We start from the raw sequence: 24,748 nt of genomic DNA on the forward strand, positions 1-24,748 counted from the left end.
ATTTAACATATTATTTGTTTATACAATATGGCCTTGTTTTGTCTATTTTGCCTGATATTCATTTATTTATTAATTTGATCATGTGAGTTGGTATGTTAACAAAAATAAATATATGCACAAAAAATGTTCAACTCTGTTTTTATTTAATTATTTATGCATTATTATTATTTTCATTTTCAAAAATCATTTTGTCGATGGGTGCCCTTTTGTTTTGGTTTGAGCACCTGCCCCCCAAAATGTCTGTGCACGACTGCACGTGCCCCAGCGCCACCATATTATCTGTGGGGGGGTTCTTCCTCTCCAAAACCTTCGTTGATGTGCGTCAGTCTCCAGGCAGGTCAGCAGCTGACAGCCATCACAACTATTTTGGTCGTAGCGGAGCCTGGCCAACTTTCACACCTCGGTTTCTTTCACAGTTACTTTTTTAGTTTGGGCTTCTCTGATGGAATATGACTCCGCAAGCTGAGGGGGGGCGGGGGGGGCAGATTGACTTAAGCAACAGGGGAAGCCCCTCTCGTTGTCGAACTACACTGGACGAGACTGCGATCACAAAGATGACCTATTTGGTACATGTTACCGGCGGGACCAGAACGTGATGCAAGTTATAAAGTCCATGTTGCTCGTCGAGGGAGGCTTGAAACTGGAAAGCAAAGGACGGAGGACAAAGAAGACACCAACACAGCATGGCAAATCTAAACCCGCTTTTTTAATTGATCTCCATAGAAATAACTGCCCAAAAACAAACACATGTTGTCATGTAACATCACTGATAACAATATGCATCACCAGTAACAGCCGAGGATGTTCATTGCATTCAGCAACCAAGGCAAATATTCAAAATACAGTCAAGAACAGTTTTTTAGAAAAAAAGGCTTTTGAAATGCCCCAAAACCAAAACACATTATACAGCGATGTAGAAATTCTATACAGAGATGAACATAAAAGGTTGATATTTTTATTTCAGCCCGGAGGAGGTTCACGGCTCAGATAGAAGGTGGAGCTTATCCCTACACATACGGGAATTAAAGGTTACTCCGATTTGTCACAGGCAAGCTGAGGGGAACATCCAGACAAACTGCTCTCCTCAAATGAGTGATCAAATTATACTTTACAGCACAAAAACATTCCAGATTCATCCAAGATTCTCCCACCATCACTTCCCTGTTCTCCTCAATAAAAATAATTTCATCATACCAGTGCTGTGGCAATCGTCTCTTTCCATGGTTCTATAACAGCAGCCTCCTATGTCGTGTGTTTGCCCTCCTTGAATCTGAACATACTCCAATGAAAGCAATCAAAGGTTCATAGCCAAATCACCTTCGCCTTATTTGGTGAGCTACGTGTGTTTGCGCCCACAACGGGTCTCCTTCAGAGATTAGCAGATGATCATCCCCGGCGATGAAAGCCCAAGCAGGAGCAAGCTGAATATAGCACTGCATTAAAAAAGTGGTCTGTTTGATGTGCGCATGCTGCTACAGTGACAAGATGAAACACTGGCTGGTCATGAGAAGGCCTTAACACCGCATATCATTGGTTGTTTGTAGTGGCAACCATGAGTTTAGCATGAGGTTAAACACCATGCTGGATGTTTCCTACTTTTAAATGCCTTTGCTGGAAGGTGTGTCTAATGCAGTTCTTAGATCAGACTTTCCTGGTTGTTCTCAGTCAAGTAAAGCAGCAGAGACCCAGTGGTCAGACTTCTATGCCGTGAATTGTGAGGGGATTGCCGGGGAATAATATGCATGCCTTCACATATATAAGTACACCTACTGTACATAGTTATGAATATAAAATATATATATATAACATTTTATTCTTCCTTTAGGGCTTTACTACCACTGCTACCTGCAGCCACAGCTCCGGAAAAAAGAGGTGAGCTCTGCACCCGGCCATGCAGAGCTCCAGCTCGACCCACCGCCCGGGCGCCAACGGCAAGACCCCGGTGCTCCAGACCATGGCCATAATGCCAGTGGAAGGAAAGGGAGGCTAGAGGCCAGAAACCAGGGCAGACTAGAGCAGATCCTACTACAGTGAAATGAGACGCTTTCTAAATGGAATCTGGTGCTCTGAAACATTACCTGTTTTATTCACAGGGACCGCCCAAAAGTTTCTCGTAGTACCTTTAACTATGTAGCAAATAGACTTATTAAACCCAAACTACAATCTTTCAAAAGATAACAAAGTAGTTCTTGTTGCTCGAACCGGACCAAGCATTTCCCAGTGGACGCATGCAAACCTGATCATAGAGGGAAGCGAGCCACAGCATTTTACACGTTTGGAGATAGAAGTTGTTGGACTTTCCTAACACTGCACTGTTGGCTTCAATACTTAACTCATTTCACCTACTATAGCACAATATCTGCAAGCAACCCCATCTTCTTAGTCACTCTTCTAATAGCCCAGCATCATTCTTAAGGGCCTCACAGTGAGTCAGGGACTACAGTAGGACAGCACCATTGTTCTCCATTGCAATCTGCAACATATCTCAAATAAATGTACCTTCCATGCGATGTAACCCTCTTCAACAACCCAAAACAATTTCTTCTTCCATGATAAATTTCATTAGATTCTCAGAAAGTCATTTAATAATATTGATGCTCCTTCACACTTCATGGCTTTCACAGTCACCTTCCAGTGAAATAGTGTAGTAAGTCACAGTTTTTGTGAAAATCACATGATATTTAATACCTAATTTAAAAATGGGTCCAGCCTGCCGAAGAACGATTTTACGGCATGTTTTAACTTGGACACACACCGGTTTAAATATTCAAAAAATGTTCCATATTACTAATATCACCATATTACAAATCCACAAATTCCGGAATGACTGCCAGAGAAACATTATGCTATTATGATACCAATGGGGTCGTCGTGGCGTAGGGGGTAGAGCGGGTGCGCTGGGATGCGCAAGGTTGGAGGTTGGAGTCCCGGGTGCCCCATGTCTCAAGTCGTAGTGTTCCTGAGCAAGACACCTAACCCCTAATTGCTCCCTGGGCCAAATGTAAAAGCCATGGGTTTAAAGTGTGACGTAAGTCGCTTTGGATAAAAGCGTCAGCTAAATGACCGGTAATGTAATGCACAGAAGCACTAGTTAGCATCTGTATGAGACACAGCAGGCTTTCTGTTGACAGATCTTTGTCATTCTCCAGATAAACACTCCCAAAAGAAACCATGTCAATCCTAATCTTGTTTTGTCAGTTTTACCTACTCACTTAGCAAATGTTCCATCAGCCATAACCTTTTCTTAACCCATACCTACTTTTGTTGGCAATCCTAACCACTCTGTTTTGTTTCAGAGACTGTAAGCGTGTGATAATTATTAAGTTATTACTATGAAATGCATTTTGGGACTGAGTTTGCAAACCAGTTTCAAACACCAACTTTAGCTTCTGCCATCCCAACACTTTTTTTAAACTAAACAATTCAAAATAAATATCCATGTTGAAATATCCAAATAATTTCTTCCACGATCTTTCAAAATATCTGTATAGTAAGCCATGCATCACATCGTGAGAAAATAAGTTACATTAAATTGACCAATAAGGGTGGAAACAGATTTAAGACAATGTTTTTTTTTTCTCCCAACGTAAACTTAATCAAGATTTAAAATATTCTAGCTAAACCTTTCATCCGAATACTGCGATATTTGATCAAGGAATCATGCTCTCTGTAGTTGCTGCAAACATAAAAATGAATCTTGCTGCTTCTATGTATCATAAACATAAAATGTCTAAGTGGAAAACTTTTAGTATACCATGGCAACAAAAATCAATCAGAAGAACTGTTCATCATATTTTAGGTCATATAACATTTACATCTTTTTATCCAGGGCAAACGGTCAATGCACTATTCCAGCAGACTACTGCCTGTATTCCGGTTGGGATTTTAAAATGCTGACCATAAGACAATATTAAAGTTGCACTGTTACTTTAAAATAATGCAAGTGATCAACATCATCCAACCCATGCATGCAGATGTGAGCAATAAACCACTTAATTAATCACGGTAAACAATCTACAGGGTATAAAGGTAATAACCAGTAAATCAATTGCAATCCGCAACACCAGAAATAAATTTAGTTAAAGGTAAACCGAATGTACACTGTATGTATTAAAACCCATCTCATCACGGTCACGTCAGTAATCACTCAATTATGTCCTGAAAAGTACCCTGTAAAGAATTACAACATTACAAAACCATAACATTAAGCATATCAACCGTGAACATTTTGGCATACAGATAGATAACAGTGCCTCAAGAAACTAAACACAGGCGATTAATCAATACAAATCAATAATATTCATCTTAATAAGCAAACAAATTGCATTGGTTAATGCTGATTAATATGTTGTTGTGAAAAAAAGCACTAAAGTGATAATATATATTCAGCTTTGTGTTTCGTGATAATTACGCTGTAATACGCAAGCAATTTAAGTATTCCAAGGACTGACTGTGACTTTAACAACTTTATTACCTTCCATTCAATGAGAAAGTGTATATAAATTTATATATATGTATATTCATACATGTATAAATGATTGAATGGTCTGTGATACTAAAATCACAAACGTTTATCACTGCATGATAACAACTGTGTGACAAAGGCACCAACATACATCATCTGTTCAAACTGTGAAGACAAAAATCCTAAGAGAAATCTTTATTATCAACTCAGCATCGATAAATACTATTTACCTGAAACGTAGAGCCATTTACTGCTAGTTTAGCATTAATAACAATACAAAAATATAATTACTAAAATGGTACTTCAAAACAAACAAACAGCTTTGCCTTTCCCAGAATAGTCGAAAAGTCCAAAAAACTTAAAACAGCCTAAAGTGAATCAATACAGCAATAGTTACAGGTTGCATTTTCCAATATGTAATCAAATATGGATTGGAAGAAGAAAAAGCATCAGCGAGCAGTATGTTCTTATGTTGATCCAGGGTGTTTGTGTCTACTGCTACACTGTACCAACACCAGGTGAAGTGTCCCTGTCGCTGAACGGTGTAGGACACATTCAGCAATACACTTTAAGTCACTGTCTTTGAGTATTATTTCACGAGGTACATTCTTTACTGTATATATCCTGTCATCAGGATAGAAAAGTATAGTGTAGTATGTACATGACTTCAAATGAGCCACACAACCTCCCCCAGTTACACAAAGGTAAATTATTAACTATAATATTTCATTACAACTATATCTTCAAAATGTAAATAAATTTGACCAGATTGTATCGCTAGCTAGCTGTGCTTATGTTGTTAGCAAACTAGCATTAATGTGCTGCTGAAATGATTACGTTGGGCTTTTTGCATTCTATTCCTCTGTTGTTGTGCTTTCGTTGGCATAGCCAGCTAGCATTTGCAGACTTGTAAGGTTAAGTTTACTTAACCAACCAAGCTAACTGTATGTTGAAATATCAAGTTTGTATTGTTGATTAAATATATTAAATAACACTTTATTTGCTGGTAAGTAAGTGCAATCATTTTTCCACCATAGCTCTTAGTTCCCAAAGTGCCCAGGCCTGGAGCTCTGAAACTGTTGGATATTGAGAACAAATATCCTTGTGATTAAAATTCACACCATGTTTTGGCTTGAAGACGGCCTGTTTAAGCCCTGTTCTTAAATGTACCGTACAGCTGCCCACACCCACAGCATAACGACTTGTGCTTTGCTCACAAGCAACTACAGACCATGACGGTCTCAGACTTCTCATCCCTCTCTCTTCATATAACAAACGAACCAGAGTTAACTCTGTAATTTACTTATACCTGCATTATCCAGACTTTCTACTTCCAAAGCTAACTACACATTTGTTTATTCGACCAGAGATAATCATACTGGTGAATCAGGACATTAGATACTGCAAGCTATTTGTCTATGCTACTGCTAGCTACCCACAGGTTACTGCTAGCTACCCACAGGTTACTGCTAGCTACTCACAAGTTACTGCTAGCTACCCACAGGTTACTGCTAGCTACCCACAGGTTACTGCTAGCTACCCACAGGTTGCGCACGCGCCAGCGGAACGACCTGCATCTGTCAACAGGGAGTTTATAAGTTTATAAGTGGCAGTAACTTTATGATAGCTGAATCGTGGAATATATTGCTCAAATATCAAACGGTTTGAAGGTATTTTTTATGGTTCTAATAATGTGTATTCTTAAACGATTAATTGATAAACTACTAAATTCTGAAAATAATCAGCTAACATTACGGTTTCCAGACCCGGACACTTTTTAGCTAACTATCCGGTAAAACTATTCATGAAAATTATTGTGTAATGTTTTCAGGTAATTTAACGGTGTTAAAGTAGTACCTTTCGAGCCAAATACAGTTTTAATTATGAAAGTTACAATTCTCTTAACCAGAGTTGGTAAAAGGATGCCAACGCTGGTGAATTAGCCGTCCACTGGTACAGCCACGACCCGGCCAGACGTCCACCGTCATTGTAAACATTTGTTTTTCGCAAAGATTAAATATTGGTTAAATGGTCGGCAAAATCACCATCAACGCTGTAAACATATCCGGGAACCCAACTCTGGCCTTAACAATAAGATATCCCGCTTCAACGCCTCCAAATAGCGCAATAAAGGCCCTTTCATCATTGCCCCAGCGTTGCCCGGACGTCGCCCGAGTCTCACTACTTTCTCTCATCAAATTAACATTCCTGTAGTAGTTCGACATGTGAATCGTTTTATATATTCATGAGATTTGACACGTAGATTCGTTGACATGGATGATTTAACATTACTAAACTCTTTTAAAGCAATCGATGAAAAAAAATACCGCAAACGGCGTCATAGTAATATTAGCTTTCCCTGGCCTGGTTTAGAAACCGTTACGTTAGCTTAGCTGGAAATGTAACAAGTTGAGCTTCTAGACATGTTCAAATAGGTCAAACGAGTGTATCTAAATGTATTAAACTGGGCTTCGTTTAGGTAAATACTGTTATATACAGATATCATACAGTTGTACCTCGCATAGCGTTTTTTTATTATGGGGGGTAGTTTTTCCTGTGCCGATGTGAAAGTTTTAAGACGAAGGATGTCGCATATGAACAGACTGTAAAGCCCTCTGAGGATAATTTGTAATTTGTTTAGTTTTTTGTTTGTTAGGCTATATAAAATACAATGAATTGAATTGAATCAATACTCCATACGGCATTGTTAAACGGTAATGAGGACTTTGGTAAACACGACTTTGGAAAAAAAAAAAACATAGATTCATAGTTCAGCACAAACTCTAAGTGAAAGCCATGTCAATTAAAAGACTTTCGGTCACTAGACTACGAGCTTTTACAAATATCATGAACAAATGAACACTTCTGATGTCTACCGTGCACCTGATGTAGCATAAAACACTGAAGGCCCTCAGACCCACAGAAACAGATAAAAACAGATACGAACGGATCGATAGACAGACTGATAGAAATAGAGCCACTCTCCCAGGACGTGGCAGAGAATCAGCCAAGCGCCTCACATTCCTGCTTGGGCCCTTCTCACCCACCGCCACGTCACTCCGTGAAATTGTAAGGCAGCTGTTGGCTTCCATCAGCTCAAAGTGCATCTTTGAACATATCCAGTACACCGCCCACCCACACACACACACACACACAGAAGCAGACATGTGTGTCAGTTATGCACAAGCATATGCACAAGCTTGGTTTCCATCCAAATAGTTTTGTGTGGATTTTTATGCAAGAGAGTTCACTATTAATAGATTCAACAAAAGGTCATCTTCCATTCCGAAACCATCTTCATGATCACTTGAAGCAAACGTTAATTAATCAAAACGTTATGCAGCAGATGGCAGCAGAAAGGAGTTGATTGACTAAATAACACAAGCCCCTTTTCAAGTGTCGTACGGTTCAAGATGGGATCACTTATTACTCGCAGCCTGCCAATGTGTGGTAAATATTGTCCATTCAAAGGGGATGCATCTGACTGGTAGCTCATGGCATGTGACCAACAAAGGCAGTGATTACTTTTCAACACGGTGAAGGCTCCTCTGCTGGATCATTTAGCAAACAAATTATCTTCGACTCAGCTGGACAACACACAAACTTTTTATTGCAGCATTTCAAAACTTTCCGAACAGTTGTATGAAAACGGAGCTACAGACGGACAAGCCCAGGCAGCGGAGGTGCCAGGCCTCACACTCGGTCACTCCACTCTCCAGGCCTCCTGTTGCTTCTAAGCCTGGTCGAGCATCCGCAGTTGGGACTCCAGGGGAGGGGGCCCTTTCCACACTGCTTATTTCAGCTTTCACTGCACTCTTAAGTGGAGTCACAAATCATCACGAGTCCAATCAAGTTGGACTCGGGCGTCTTTCAGTCCATCCAGAGGGAGAGGGGGGGAGAGGGAGCTGGAGGGGTTTCATCTTTCTCTCTCTCTGCTTTTTCCTCTCTCAGTCCTCCTTGTTCCCCCCCTCCCCTCTTCTCTACCTTCACTCTGCTATTTTCAGTCCTTCATTTTGCCCGTGTCCGCCATTCTGAAGGGGGCCATTTTCTTAAAAGGCCCCTTTGGCTGATGGAGAGTTAGTGACTTGGGCGACTAGTTTGGATGAGTCCACTGTGGAGGATAGATGTTGGAGGACAAATTACAGTTATGTACACAGAACAATAATAATTTATATTAAAACCCCTGCATTAGAATATAGATAGTCTCCATCTAACCAGGCAAGTCACTTATGACAAATTCTTATCTGCAACGGTAGCCTGGCAGAAGGCAAACGTGTTGAGGGAAAGCAGGACGTTTTTTATTCTTTGGCTGGTAAAATGCATCAGTTAGCCTTTATCCTAAAAGCCTTTTCTGTTATGAAATTAGAAGTCAAATACTACTTAACAATATGAAGTAATGTAAGCTAAGCAGTTATGTCCTTACTTCTAACACTCCAACTAGCTTAGAGTTAGTGAGCAGTCAAACAATGTTGAAATAATAATACAATTTTAATGGTAATTTAAAGCTACAAGTCAATACAGTTCATTCAGATGTGAGGTGAGGGCAAACACCCACACAATATTACATATACCCAGCTACGGATTCTGATCCTCTTTTGATCCTATTGGCCTCTTAGGTGGTTTAATTTCTGATGTGTCTCTTTAGTGGTGCTCAACGCAGCCTTTGATGCTCACCATAGATTCTGAACACATACTGTCCCTGGAGGCGTCTGTCCATTCCTAAAAAGTAAAACCTGGAAAAGGTTTCTACGTTTCCCTTCTTGGAGAAAGCTGTGAAATAACTCGTCTGACTCACGTAACTCTCCAACTAGTCTTTAGTGCTGTCTCTCCTATGTCTCTGATCTCTCCAAAGTCTCCATGCTTATCAAGATACACATATTTGATTGGCTGAATAGCATCACATGATTTTTATTGCATGTTGGCAAGGCTGGAAAAGCTGCACTGGTTAAACAAACCCTGCAAAGTCCAAATGTTATGATTTCCATTTATCTATTGGTGTTTCCCCTACCAATACATCAGGGGGCGCCTGGAAGCTTTTAGAAAGAAAAAAGATTCCTTTTTTTTTCGCACACAGCACTTCCTGCTATACACAGACATCTGCGCACACTTAAAGCGACGAGAGTGTCCACATGAAACAACTACCCCACCAGTGATTATATACATACACTCACCTAAAGGATTATTAGGAACACCATACCAATACTGTGTTTGACCCCCTTTCGCCTTCAGAACTGCCTTAATTCTACGTGGCATTGATTCAACAAGGTGCTGAAAGCATTCTTTAGAAATGTTGGCCCATATTGATAGGATAGCATCTTGCAGTTGATGGAGATTTGTGGGATGCACATCCAGGGCACGAAGCCCCCGTTCCACCACATCCCAAAGACGCTCTATTGGGTTGAGATCTGGTGACTCATTGTCATGTTCAAGAAACCAATTTGAAATGATTTGAGCTTTGTGACATGGTGCATCATCCTGCTGGAAGGAGCCATCAGAGGATGGGTACATGGAGGCCATAAAGGGGTGGACATGGTCAGAAACAATGCTCAGGTAGGCCGTGGCATTTAAACGATGTCCAATTGGCACTAAGGGGCCTAAAGTGTGTCAAGAAAACATCCCCCACACCGGTACACCACCAGCAGCCTGCACAGTGGTAACAAGGCATGATGGATCCATGTTCTCATTCTGTTTACGCCAACGGCAAAAATGTTCCAGTCTTCAACTGTCAAATTTTGGTGAGCTCTTGCAAATTGTAGCCTCTTTTTCCTATTTGCAGTGGAGATGAGTGGTACCCGGTGGGGGCTTCTGCTGTTGTACCCCATCCGCCTCAAGGTTGTGCGTGTTGTGGCTTCACAAATGCTTTGCTACATACCTCGGTTGTAGCGAGTGGTTATTTCACTCAAAGTTGCTCTTCTATCAGCTTGAATCAGTCGGCCCATTCTCCTCTGACCTCTAACATCAACAAGGCATTTTCGGCCACAGGGCTGCCGCATACTGGATGTTTTTCCCTTTTCACACCATCCTTTCTAAACGCTAGAAATGGTTGTGCGTGAAAATCCCAGTAACTGGGCAGATTGTGAAATACTCAGACCGGCCCGTCTGGCACCAACAACCATGCCACGCTCAAAATTGCTTAAATCACCTTTCTTTCCCATTCTGACAGTCAGTTTGGAGTTCAGGAGATTGTCTTGACCAGGACCACACCTCTAAATGCATTGAAGCAACTGCCATGTGATTGGTGGATTAGACAATTGCATTAATGAGAAATTGAACAGGTGTTCCTAATAATCCTTTAGATGATTGTATATATGTGTGTGTGTACACACTGCTCAGAAAATGAAAGGAACACTTTGAAGAAACATCAGATCTCAATGTGAAGAAAATTATGTTGGATATCTGTGCTGATATGGACAGTTTAATGTCTTAGGAACAAAAGGATACCACATTTCTGTGATGGAAATTAATGTTTCAGCCTACTGAGGGCGCAATTTTTTTTAACAGTTACTGCCGCCTACTCTTGCCACATGAAGGCCGGCCATTGTCGTGCATCACGAGGAACCCAGGACCTACAGCACCAGCGTAGGGTCTGACCATCCCGATACCTAATGGCAGACCGACCACCAATCGAGCTGCACGGTGCTGGCAGTGAGCCCACACTACACGACGCCCCGAGGCCACCCTCATGAAGTCTGTTTCTAATAGACATTCACACCAGTGGCCTGGTGGATGTCATTCTGTAGACTCGGGCAGTGCTCAACGTATTCCTCCTTGCACGAAGCAGCAGATATTGGTCCTGTTGGTGGGTTGAGGACCTTCTACGGTCCTGTCCAGCTCTCCTAGGCCCTTTCTCTAAATGCGTTCTTGTGTGGACTTTGTTCTCGTGGACTCGTGAAACGTCATCAGTCGCAGCCTGAGTACTGTTCCAATTCTAGAGTCCGCATCTGACCAATAAGGGTCATAATACCCGGATGTGACTCGCCCCGCCCATTTTACCGGGCATGTATCTGAGAAGGCTAACAACCCCCTGTGTTACGGACCTGACCAGATTATTTTCAGAGAAGTGCAACTGAATTCATGCCATAACCTGATAATAGATCGTTCCTCTCATTTTTTGAGCAGTGTATGTGTATATATATAACGTTTGAAATATTTTGGAAGACTAGAAAAGAGCTATAGAACTCTGTTTACCAGTTACCATTTAACTACAAAAACAAGATAGTTTCATGTGGTTCTTATCAAACAGATGTATTGATGTAAATTCTTACCTGAGTTCAGATTTGGTCAGGTGAGGAAATGGACAAAAATGATTGCTAGACCTACGTTTAACAGCATCACTAGGGCCACCAAGATCGAGTTCGGGCCCTGTGAAAGCACAAGAAAGCAGTTACAACAATTCAAATGTCAGTATATTTTAAAATGATAAAGTAATGTGTGAGTGACCCAGTTTTGGAACATCTCACTTAATGTTAACTTAATCTGTCATTCTTTGATTAGGAGGTTAGTTTAAAAATCCTGAAAGGATACACAAGCAACATTACATCATGTTGAAATTATTTCAATGCTAAAAAGTTGGCTACCTTTGTTTCTAAAGTGTCTTTCTAAATCTATAAGCAAAAACAAAACTTTTATAAAAAATCAGGATGACTTTCATTTCAGTATTGTTTTGTAATGTTTTTTATGTTGCTACTCTGGTTTCTCTTTCTTGGAGGGTATTGCATGCCTGTTTTGCGATGGGAATATTAAATATGCATTAAAGCTTAACACAATATATCATCAAATTAATTATATTTGCAAAATGTCCAAATGGCCCATGCCTTGAGAGAACTGCCAAAGTTTGTGTTTTTAATCCATATACAGGTACTCATGCAGTAGTAGGTGTCCGGTGACTTGATCTAACTCACCGACTCCTCCTCCACTATTTCATCAGCTGTTTCCATACTAGCTTTCTTGGTATCTGAGAGGCTCTTGGGTTTGCTTGATTCCTGTCTTTTTGGCTTGGGAGGCTCTGGTGCTTTGGTGGCCTCTTTTAGTGGGACTGGGGAAGGGCAGGGGGGCGGCAGGGATTTTGCTGCGGGTGCCCAAATCTGTTTGGCAGGTGGCGGCAAACGCGCCAGGCTTGATGGGTGAAGCTCATCCTCCACACCAATCGGATCCTCAGGTGGCGGAATCTTGACATCTGCTTTGACATAATAACCGTGGTACTGGGAGTGAATCTGTCCATTGCTGGGGTAACTGCTGATTGTCGCAGGCACGGCTGGTTTGACCGGAGGCGGAGCCTCCTGTAGCCTCACTTCCTGTCTGAGAGAAAGTTTGGATGCTGCTTTTGTTATACCTGCCGAGTTAAAAGAAGGAGAAGAGAAGATAAATACATGTGTACAGACTGTAAAGCCCTCTGAAGCTAATTTGTAATTTGCGATATTGGGCTATACAAAATAAAATGAATTCAATTCAATGACCAAAGGACACACAACTATTTTATTTTGTGTATTTGAAATACACGGCATAATGATATTTCACTACAATATCAAACTCAGCTGGTTGGTTAGTTAGGCATTGATATTTGTGCTTGCCAAGAAAAGCAGTGTGATTCATAATGAAGTCCCACCAAACGCCTGCACACAAGGTACTGATTATATAATCCTCTGTGCGGAGATTGACAGATAATGATGGCACTATTCTACACTTTTATGGGCTACCCAAGATGCCTGCTTCCTCAGTCAGTTTCTCTACGTTTGCTGATAGAATTACTGCTGCTGCTCACCATGGTTCATTGCAGCTCTGGACTATTATTACTATTAAAATTAACTAAATCATTGCTGCCGCTATGTGTCGTAACATGACAGAAAAATGGACTGTGTAACCCCTAAGTTAATTACTAATGAAAGACATGGTGGTAAAATCTAACACAAACAAAGTGGTTTACCTGCTGTCAAAGACTCAGCTGCTGGGGCTTTGTTCTCTTTCCCAGCAGGCTTTGCTGGTGCGACGACGGCTTCAGTTTTTCTGCTATTTTTAACAACAGTGGGTGAAGCAGTGGGGCTGGGAGATGGAGATTGGTTGGGTGTTGTGCCTTTCCGGTAGAAATGAGGGCTCCCTGTTGGAGATTTCTCTTTTTTCTCCTCCACAGTAACCTCCTTCACCTCCAATGGCTCATTATACTTCTGCCGTATGTAATCAGGGCCTGTAAAAAGTGAAGAATGTTATATTTCACAAAAAGATCAGCTGGGCCTGAAGTTCTGATCATCTGAACGCTTATATTTCTTCACCTGCTGGACTGGCGTTAAAAAAAAGACAATAATTTACAATAGAATATAAAACAATAAAAAATAAAATAAAAATAAAGCGCAAAGACCAACAATACTATACACAAGAGCATTGAAAATGTCCAAAGTGTTTAAATAGAGTCGGTCAGTGGGGGCTCGACGGGAGGAAACGGTTTGTGTTGCGTGAGGTCTTGGTCCTGATGGACATCAGCCTCCTGCCAGATGAAAGGGACACAAACTGTTTTTTTCCGGGGTCAGAGGGATCGGCTACAATCTTTCTCCCTCGCTTCAGGGTCCTTGAAGCCCTGGAGGGACGGCAGATTGCAGCCAATCACCCTGTACCCACCCGGATGACACGTCCTTGGCTGTGGCTGCAGCGTACCAGGGCTGTCACGATAACACATTTTTGTTGTGCGATTATTGCACCAAAATGTTCAGACCATTTCAGACCATAATGACAATATAATAGCATAAGAATGCAAGTATGCTCAAATAACATACGTACAATACAATATTTAGAAATTTGAATCGGAATGTGAGAAAATATATCCTAAATAAATAAATACATAATGAATACACCTTTGTTAACAAAAAAGGGACACAGAGCGGGGCGAAGCAATGCAGTAGGGTTCAAGATAATGTGCTCCCTGCGTGGCGAGGTGCGCTATTGGGCTGCTGGTCGGTCCTGCTACTCATCGGCTGGTCCGGGGACCTCGTCCTGCACATGGCCCTCGTGGCCAAAGAGACGGCCGCGCAGTCCGGAGGAACCGACAGTAGTTCAGGTTATAAGACTGGTTGGATGGTTGTGTCTTAAGTGAGATTTATTAGTTGTGTTGCCTCTTTTCAAAGTGGACGTACCGGCTCCTTCACCTTATTGGCTCTCCTCGCTCCTTCGGTTTAAAGCCAAAATGTTCGCACACAGGAGCTGAAGATTGCAGCTTAGAAACCAAGTCCATTTGGACTTGTTAATCCTAACTCGCTGTAGATGTTACAAAAAACCCACACTTCATAACACTGTGTGTTCACGCCTTCTCTTCACGATGCCTGCTCTGTGTGTGTGTGTGTGTGTGTGTGTGTGTGTGTGTGTGTCTATGCACGCCGCCTGAGCCCCGCCTGCGCTTTTGACAAAGGAAGCAGACAAGAGAACAGAGGCAGCGTAATCTACTAAAATGTTGGTGACATTCTTTTAAATATAGAAATAAATATATATTTTATTGCAGCACCAAAAATGATTGCGCTCATTTCCATATAAATGATTGCGCTCATTTCCATGTACCGTGCTGTTCACGTTGAATAGGGGACTCTTTCCTCTAGTTTCAAAGAACAAACAGCTCCCAACACAGAACACTTTACATGTCTGGATTTAGTTTAGTCTATGAGTATTTAGTATGAGCGAGTGTCACGTCCAAGAGAAAAAAACGTGTCTTTGAAATCAGCATTAAACTGGGGGACCGCCTGACTTACAGAATGAAAGTCAGCCCTGTGTAAGCTTTAAAAAATAAGTTCATAGGACAGTTTCTTTATCGGCCAAGTCGCTTCCCCACTATGCTGATGCTCCAGTACCTGGCTGGTGGAAGCCCGGGGCGAGTTCTCTGGCCACAGCTCTGGCGATATCAGAGTCCTGACTGGCTGACTGGGCCGCCTGGTCTGCAGCATCTGCTTTGGCCCGGGCATGGGACGTCCTGCAAAAAGACACAAACACAATACGTAGACCAAGTGGCTTTAGCAGAATACTCACAGCGTAGTCGCGCCCGTTTTGCCATGCTACATGCGACACGAATATACACACATTTGGCTTCTTTAAGCCAAGTTAACTGGGTTCGCACTGCCACGGTCCTCCAACATCTAACACACAGACATCTAACCCCAAGCTGGTTGAGGTACAGAGGGAATAGTAGATGGTTCATATCAACCCTGGCTAAGAAGTTATTCCAGCTTAAACACTTTAAAGAGCCCACATTTTTTAAAAAGGGCTTCAAATACTGGTTATTTTTTATCATTATGAACACGGATGCTTCCAAGTACTTCTATAAAGACCAAAAAAACATAATGTTTCAGCATATTACTTTTAGCAATAGTGCCTAATTGGGACAACTGTATATATATATAGTGTGTGTAATTGTATTATTCTTTATTATTTTCAACTGCCGGTTGTTAGTTTGGCTTCTATCTGTATTTGTGTTTATTTTTTCTCTTTGACTGGCTGTCAGTAGCCCCGCCCCTCACCTCCACCGACAGGTCACCAACTGGTGAGGAGCAGGAGGATAGGAGTGCATGCGATGTACTGTGTAAAGCACTAGACGTAAGTGGAATGATCGAATAACGACTAAAATGAAACGACCGTTTACACACATCTGACATCTTTTCTCAATGTGGTCCAGAAATATACAATGTAAAAATAAATAAACCCACATTAGAATTACCGCCTCCAGCTTGTGTGCCTCTGCCAACCAGTCAAGTTACATAATACATCCAACGCCGTGCAAAATATCATCACCATCATTTATCCCTTAAGATATTTACGAAAAATGATCACAATAATTTATAAATCTCAATTCTCGAGTTACTGCCAAAAACAATTTCACCTCAATCATTCGTGGCTCTTTGGGTCCATCAAAGAACGCAAGTAGGACGACTTGTCATAAATAAGTAATTGCTGCAAATGAAAGGCTGAGCAATAAAACAAACCTTAAAACTATATGTTAAAGGTGTGTGGGATACAGCACATGATGTTTCTTCAAAAAGGGTGTAGCTATCTATTGTACACTCCCAAGTTTTCATTTTCTCTCAACCAGGCGTTGACGCGGACGTGAAAAACTAAAACGGAGCCTTGAGAAGCTGAATTCATTTTAGTGGACTTTTTTTGAGGGTAGGTAAATACACTATTTTATTCAATGTGCACGTTCAATGAAAGAATAAAGTTCTACTCCCAAATGGATTAAGTCAAAAGCGTCATTTTAAAAATTTGCATTTGCAAATTTTCATTATGTTTGCATGCATGTTGTTTTGTCATATATGACAAGTTAATAAAGTTCAATATTCCCTTTAATTCACGTTATTTCCCTTGGAAAGTTTCCTACTTATAATACACTGGCGCACAAAAACATTGTGAATCAGGTCAGCAGTCTCAAATTCACCTTTCAGTCAAACAATAATTTGATGACAGGCCAATCTTGAACTTGTCTGTTATGTGGTCAAAGAGTGTTTGTACCCAGCCAGTAACTTAGCAAAGGGTTACGCTGGCTAAATCAATTCTAATGGCCTGGGCATCAATGTTACATCCATGTTAGCCTCTTGCTATCAGAACCCAGCGGCTAACACAGCACGACAGCTCCTGGTGGCGCGATGGTGAACGTCCCTAAACCCGTCTGCAGTGAAGTGAAGCTTTAAACGAGAGGATCTGAATCCAGGAGCTGCTTCTGCTTTGACTCAAAGCCCTCTGTTATTGGTCAAGGTGCTGTTTCTACGTTGAGCCAAGACGGAAAACCCACCAGAGAAGCTCCACTCCAAAGGTCAGCCATGTCATCACCAGAGTTCTTCCACACTGATCATGGAATACCAGATGCAGCACGCTAGGGTGACCCAGTGTGTGCAAGGGGGGTGGGGGGAGCTGTCAGCTGTTGATAAGAGTCGCACTCCTTGGCCTTATTTAGACAAACACTACTTCTGACGCACACATACACACACACACATACAGAATGACAATCTGGGCAAGAATGTGCCTACTTGCTTCTTTCTCTTTCCCTCCAGCCCACACACCTACTCTCTTGACCTCGCTCTCACGGCTCCTGCTGGCTCTGTCTTTCCATTTAATTCAACTTGCATAGAGAAAGAAGAGTTTGGTGCTACGGGGCAGAATATAACTGATATTAACTGGTCTTTATCAATTACAGTACAGTAATCAAAAGTTTGGACACACTTTCTCAGTGAACTGAATGAGAAAGTCCTTTTGAGTGCGACTGTATGTCCGGCGTATAAATGTTTCCTTACCACACTGCATCTATAGAGCCTTTGTGTGGCTGATTACTTAACACTGTGTTGTCACTGTTGCTCTTTTCCAGGGTCACGGGGGGCTGTAATCAATCCCAGCTAACATCAGCTGAGAGACGGGGTTGTCAGTCAATCACCCGGCTGACAGACACAAATAACCATTCACACTCACATCCACGGGCAATTTAGAGTCACCAATCAAGCAGAGTAGGTCTTTGGATTGTGGGAGGAAGCCGGAGAAGCCATGCAGATACGGGGAGAACCTTCATTCTAAGGGATAAATGATACATCAATGATACAACAGGATGAGATGACGAAAAAGCCCACGGCAAGCTCAGAGAGGAACGTGCACGGACCCGTACACGGTGTGCATGGGTGCACATGTTGAACAGATTTCAACCCATTAATGAGAGAAAATATTGTCTGTGCTGACAAGTTATTATCTCGGCATTGCACAGACCAATTATAAGATCACTTCCAGTCTTCACAATCAGCGAAGGGATTTCTGGGTAGTTTTCGACTTATTGACGCTAGTATCACATATTTGGAAGTATAACCAGTTTAGTTAGTCGGCTTTTACACTACAAACTAATCACACCAGAGTCCCCTGGGAAACCCACTTTTGGGCTGTCTCGGTCTGGTTGTTTGGTTTGAGCCAGGGTCTAATTGAAAAACAGACTAAGCGATCAAAAGGACCAACATACTAGTTTGTTTTTACCAAACAGCTGAGGAGTGAGAGCACACTAATACTGATCAGTGGCACAGAACTACACAGGTCTTCATCTTGTCTCATATTCTCCGCTTAAAACAGTCAAACCGACAAATGTCCGAGTGGAGAGGGTGAATCCTGCTTTTTCCCATCGCTCTCTAATAGTTGACGGCTGACAGCAAATAGTCCAACGGGGCAGGAAACATTAGCAGTGACGAGATCCGACAGGTAGAGAAAACCTTTTATGATACACAGGCAGAGCAGGAATCCTTCTAATCTGACTATTGGGAGTTAGGGTTGGCGGTTCCAGTATATTTCTGTAACGTGTACTGGGCAAGAAACTAAATCCAAATGTAGATGCCTAAGCGTCAAGTGTTCGGAACGTTTGGGAAAGTGATTTGAGTCAAAAGTCCATGTAACTGTGTTAACTGTGAGCGTTCTACACAACCCCATTATTTCCTATTTCAAATAAGTCTGGACATTACAACATCTTAAGTCCAAGATGTCCCTCAGTGCTGCAGTCAGCTCTCCACGGCTGACCCTATCAAACATGAGGGGCCCAGAAACGCCCTTTCCGGCGCACTTTACCTGGAGATGGCGATCTCTACTTTGGTTCTGGCAATGGCTGCTGCTCTCACCGCTCCCTCGATGGCTCGGTCCACCTTCTGTTTGGTTTTGGTGTTCCTCAGCGGAATCAGCTGCTTCTTGATGCCCCGGGACAGAGCATTGTTCTTGTACTTCCCTTCTTCCTTGGTACCATCGGGGAAGATGGTGCAGCCATAGCCCTGCCGCTTATTGTTCAGCCACTCGCCTTCGTACTTCATGCCGTTGGAGCGTTCGGAGACGCCGAAGCCGCTGCGCTTGTCGTTCTTCCACTCGCCCATGTAGGACTCGGTGGTGGTGGCGTCCACGTTGTCCTCCAGTGGCAGGTAGTCATCGCCGGGGTCACCGTCTCCAAAGCTGATGGTGGAGTTGGCGTCGCTTGAACTGATGCGGCTCATGTTGGTGTCGCTGTGAGCTGAGCTGCGCTTGCTGGAGATGGATGAGCGCGAGTCGGACTTGCGCAGTCGCTGGAGGCTCCCGAAGAGGGACCCCCGTCGGAAAAGACCTTTCTTCTTCTCGGAACCGTCCCCGTCTGAGTGGAAGTTGAGTACAAAGCCACCACGCGTACCAGCAGGGCTATCGGACAGGCTGTCACGCAGCACCGTACCGTTACTCTGCTCACTGCGGAGGGAAGACAGCGAGGTGCGTAGAGGTGAACGGATGACTGAGGCCATACCGTATGGGACACTTTGACGCACACCGTAGCCATGACGCATTCCCCCGGTCCACTGACCTTGGTACGTACCTACAGCAAGAACAGGGGGAGAGAGACCACAGACACTGAGAGAACTATACATTACATTACAGGTCATTTAGCAGATGCTTTTATCCAAAGCGACTTACATTACACTTTAAACCCATGGCTTTTTCACATTTTTGCCTGGGGAGCAATTAGGGGTTAGGTATCTTGCTCAGGGACACTTCCATCTTCCACTTCCATTTGCTCCTCAACATTGCTTGAGGCTGCTTTCCAGTCCGCCATGTTGGAAAGGTCATAAACCGCTTACAAACAAATATAATGTGGATCAAGAAAATTGGGTTTTAATGACACTTGGTTTGTTACTAAAAAATTAGACATGTTTTTATTTTATTTTGCATAGCCCTAAGTTGCAAATGAACAATTTGCCTCCAAGGGCTTTACAGTGTGTACAAACCCTAAACCGTCACACTGTCACTGGAAAAACTTCTCAACACATACAGAATATAAAGATTACTTGAATATAAGTGACATATTAATGTCATTGGAAATTAATGAAAAAATTATTAACTAACCATGATTATATAACTGGAATACTAATGACATTACTAGAGCTGCAACAATTAGTCACTCAACAAAAAAAAAATCAGCTTTAATTATTTAATTTAAAAAAACAATACTTCTTGAACTATAAAATGCTGTTTATTTAAAAATGTATATGTCGTAATATTACCATTTTATTATATCTTATATAATTATAGAGGACCAGACAAAGAGAGAAATACATCTGAACGCGGCAGGAGAGCCAATACTATTATAAAAGCATTATTTTTATTGTTGATTATGCAAGCCAACTGAAATTTGATTTAATCTCTCATCAATATTTCATCAGCCCAGTCTCCCTTCTGCTTGCTCCTTATTGGCTCTACAAAGGTTATGGCCTTGTTGGTGGAAGCAGCAGCTGGATGTTGATCCTTTCATCAATGGGATATCCATGCCAGTGAGGCTGCATTAACAAATCACTGCATGTAGCTCCATTACACTACCTGTACACTGTCATTAAAAGGGTCATAGGAAATGAAAATTTACCGCATTAGTGCTGGGTAAAGATTCAAATACTTAATCCTGATTAATTGCATTATAATGCACAGAATTCAATAATGAATTCAAAAATAGTATTTAGATAGCACTTAGATTTGTGCAAACAATTGATACAAATAAGGTGCTTTTTAACAGCACTATTCCCTTTGCACAGTAGCAGTGATTGCTTGCCAGAAATTGAAATGCGCAGTATGAAAATATAGGAGTCTGTTCATTGTTCAAAGGCTCTGGTTAAGCTGTCCACACGTCCAGTGAAATAACCTATTCTCCAATCGGCTCGGGTACACTGTTCATTCCCTTCAAGGGATGGGAAGAGGTTCCAAATGTGTAAAAAGATGAGTATGGAAAAGGTCTGAAAATAGTCGTTCTGCTATCATTGAGACCAAGGTTTACAACTGGGGGGGGGGGGGTAGTCGGCCAAAGCCCACGGGTTCAGCCGACCGGGGGGGTAGTAGTCTCTCTGCTGCGGCGAGCTCACAAAAAAAAAAAAAACTTAATTGCACCCCCCTGTTATAACGGTAGGGGAAACACTGGAGAGCATGAATATATGGTCAAAATATCTACAGCATGATGTCTATTGAGTAAATAATGGTTGATAAAGAGTCACCATAGAGCAGAGTATGATTCAGGGATGGTGTACTGCAAGGGCTATACTACCTGCTCAGGTACACCATTACATTACAGGTCATTTAGCTGACGCTTTTATCCAAAGCGACCGACATCGCATTTTTAACCCATGGCTTTTTACACTTTTGCCCGGGGAGCAATTAGGGGTTAGGGGTCTTGCTCAGGGACACTTCGACATGGGACATGGAGCAGCCGGGGCTCGAACCACCAACCTTGCTCAGGTACACCTTACAGAACATGCTCAGGTACACCTTACACTACCTGCTTAACGGCATACAGTGACAGTGACAAACTAGCTGTTTGCAGTGTATAATTTAGCGATTAAAAAGAGGCAGAATTTTTTCTAAAACAGTTCATTAGAGCATTGATTTGGCAAAAGAATGTGAGATGGTCACATTTTTCACCACGGTGAACACATTTTTAAAAGACTGAATATTTTGTATTATATTTTAACAAAAATATATTGGAAATGATTAAATCTAGCTTTCTTCTGTAAAATGTACTTCTGTAGGATTTAGGACTATGTACTATTCGGTACAGCCTCAGCTGATGTGTATCAGAAATCTAATCAAAATGTGCTGCTACTTAAGCATTTACAGAAATATAGTTAGTCTCAAACTGACAATCAGACAGACGGTTTAGTATGGTGCACGTGTAACAGGCTAACTGATCATAATCATGACTAAGTGGTCAGGAAACAGTTTTCTTTTCTTTCTGTTGGTAGGGCATCCCACCATATTACAGCTAATAGTTATTGCTCTGTTTATTGGTGGCAGACTAAAGTGACAAGGAGCCAGATCCTTACAAAAGTCATAACCATGACTAAACAACCATCTAATTAGTGGCAAAGACAAAACAGAAGAAAACAAAAAAGTTGTGAAACAATGTACGACTAGAATATGCTTAGCGCTTCCCCTAACATTATATCAGGGGGGCGCCCTCCCTCCTGAAATGACCTCACCTCCTAAAAAAGTGGGATAATCGTCCGTTTGCCCGACTACCCCCATGAAGTTGTATGGTAGAAGGTACACAAAGAGAGGAACCCATAAACAAGGCCCCAAACCCTGAGTGCCACCCAATGTGACAGCCAACTCGCTCTGGTTAATGAAACCAAGTTAAGAATTTCTTTCTTCATAAATGGTTGAATTTCATACTAATCCCCACCCTTTCTGGGATAAACTTATGGTTGATTCCACCCCCTCAATTTGCAAAACAAATCTGCCCCTTAGAGGTAACAGACAAAATATAGAATATATTCAACAGCTTATGAATAAAACGGAATAATAGTATCACTGCAAATTCACAAGTAATCCAATGTTGCACCTGTGTATGTTTGCGTCTGTGTATGTGTGCACGTATGTGTGTGTGTACACGGGTTAGTTAATGAGGACTTCAAGGTAGATGTGTAGCAGTGGCGGCTGGCTAATAGAGGGCAATGGGGTGTCGCCACCCTTCTTGAGCCCACCTTCCAAAAAAAGCAAAGATTAATTAAATGATAAAAAGTAAATATTTGTGTTTTTGAAATATGGAATGCACCCTAAAATATTTGTAAAATATGATACATCTGTAATATTTGTAAAAAATGTTATCTGGGCAAAATATATTGTTTTCTCGCACGTCCTGTCTTCACGCGTGGGTGCAACCTCGAGATTGCCCACAGAAGGCGGGTTTAAAAAGTCTAGCCAATTGCTGACTAAATTAAAAAATGTAGCCAATCAGCGACCTCAGCCTGCGGAAACATCGTTTTTGCCCCAAGCTTGTGCGAATCAACAGGCGGATGACATTCTGGAAGAAGTATATATATATATATATATATATATATATATATATATATATATATATATATATATATATATATATATATATATATATATATATATATATATATATATATATATATATATATTACTCTTAAAAAAAGAGCGTCAAATTGTTACTTACGGCTTTTTCATGGAATACATACATTAAATCTGTAATTGCAAAGTAGTAGTAGTTTTTGATACATTTGATTGTTTTGCATTTAATCAACCTGGGATGTTTAAATTGATGCTATTGCCCTACATAGAACATTTTCCACGTGCCGCCACTGACTGTATACTCAATGTGTACTCAATGTTTTCATACAGTGTTTGTAAAAATAGATGAAATAGGATCCAACGTTGAAGAACTCGCATCTACGTCCCTCTCACCTCCATCCCCGTACGTCTCGACGCCGTATCCGTCTTGCAGTCCGTTACTCCAGGTCCCCTCGTACCTGGCCGGTGTGTTCAGGCTCTGCCGGACTCCGTACCGGCCCTTGAACCCGTGGGTCCACTCTCCCCGGTATATCCACCTTCCCTTGGTTTCCACGCCCAGTCCGTGGCGCTTCCCTTGCGCCCAGTAGCCCTGGTAAATGTTCCCGCTGGGCCAGGTGTAGACCCCGACCACCTCGAAACCGTTGGACCAGGAGCCCGAGTACTCGCCCTGGCCCTTGGGTCCGGTGCACACCCCCTGGCCGTGGGCTTTGCCTTCCTCCCAGCCTCCGCAGTAGGTGCCACCATCATCAAAGTCAAACCGACCGCCCGTCATTCAGGAAGGTAAAAAGTGCCGCTGCGCGGCTTGCGTGAGCGTGCGGCGTTTCTCGGGTGCGCGGTTGTGACGACGGGGAGGTCCCGGTGAGAAGAGGAGCTCCGGCGGAGGTGGACGGGGAGCGATGGCGGCTCGGTGCATCAGCGGCGCGGTGACGGTGACTGGGAGCGGGACGTGGGAGGGTGAGAGGCGGCCGCCACGGCTGCCGGAGTCGTTCCGTTGCTGAGAGCTGGACGACTCTACCGCCCCGACGCGAAGGCTGCTAGATTGCACGAGACGGAACAAGAAGAGCTTCCTGCTGAGGTTTTCACAATAAAAGCTGGACATTCAACCGCTGTTTGCGAGGGTCGCGTTGATCAGATCTGACAGCAGGCCGCTATTTAACCACAGGAAATATTTGGGGATTCATTTTTCGATTCGAGCATGTCACCACTATAGGGGCATTAGGATACTAACACATAACTTCTGGGAGTAGGTAGGCCTAGACTCAAAGTGACTTTGTTTGATGAACCAGCCTTGTTTCTCCCTCATCTCTATCCATTTTTATTCTTTTCAATCTCAATCTCTTTTTCAAGACGGAAATGGGGTTATTTCTGCCTACAAGCAATCGTGTGCGGTATGCATAAAATGTACTGTGGCTTACCCTGTTCAAAGATGTCAACATGGCTAGTTTCTAAATTTAGAAACGACACCAGCTGTTCTCACTAATGCCCAAAATACACATG

General features: G+C 42.3%; 1 protein-coding gene across 1 annotated transcript; it reads right to left on the reverse strand.

Annotated features, from left to right (window-relative positions):
* Window positions 1–686: 686 nt before the first annotated feature.
* LOC120815806 (junctophilin-1) lies at window positions 687–24,520 on the reverse strand. The gene is made up of 7 exons (XM_040170785.2): window positions 23,645–24,520; window positions 19,016–19,775; window positions 15,292–15,410; window positions 13,389–13,646; window positions 12,367–12,797; window positions 11,731–11,827; window positions 687–8,576 (listed from the first exon to the last, which is right to left on the reverse strand). Exons 1-6 carry the CDS (start codon window positions 24,021–24,023, stop codon window positions 11,747–11,749), a joined length of 2,028 nt encoding a protein of 675 aa, XP_040026719.1. The 5' UTR covers window positions 24,024–24,520; the 3' UTR covers window positions 687–8,576; window positions 11,731–11,746.
* Between the last annotated feature and the right edge of the window lie 228 nt (window positions 24,521–24,748).

The sequence above is a fragment of the Gasterosteus aculeatus genome, chromosome 3 (assembly GCF_964276395.1).
Source record: "Gasterosteus aculeatus chromosome 3, fGasAcu3.hap1.1, whole genome shotgun sequence".
NCBI lineage: Eukaryota > Metazoa > Chordata > Actinopteri > Perciformes > Gasterosteidae > Gasterosteus > Gasterosteus aculeatus.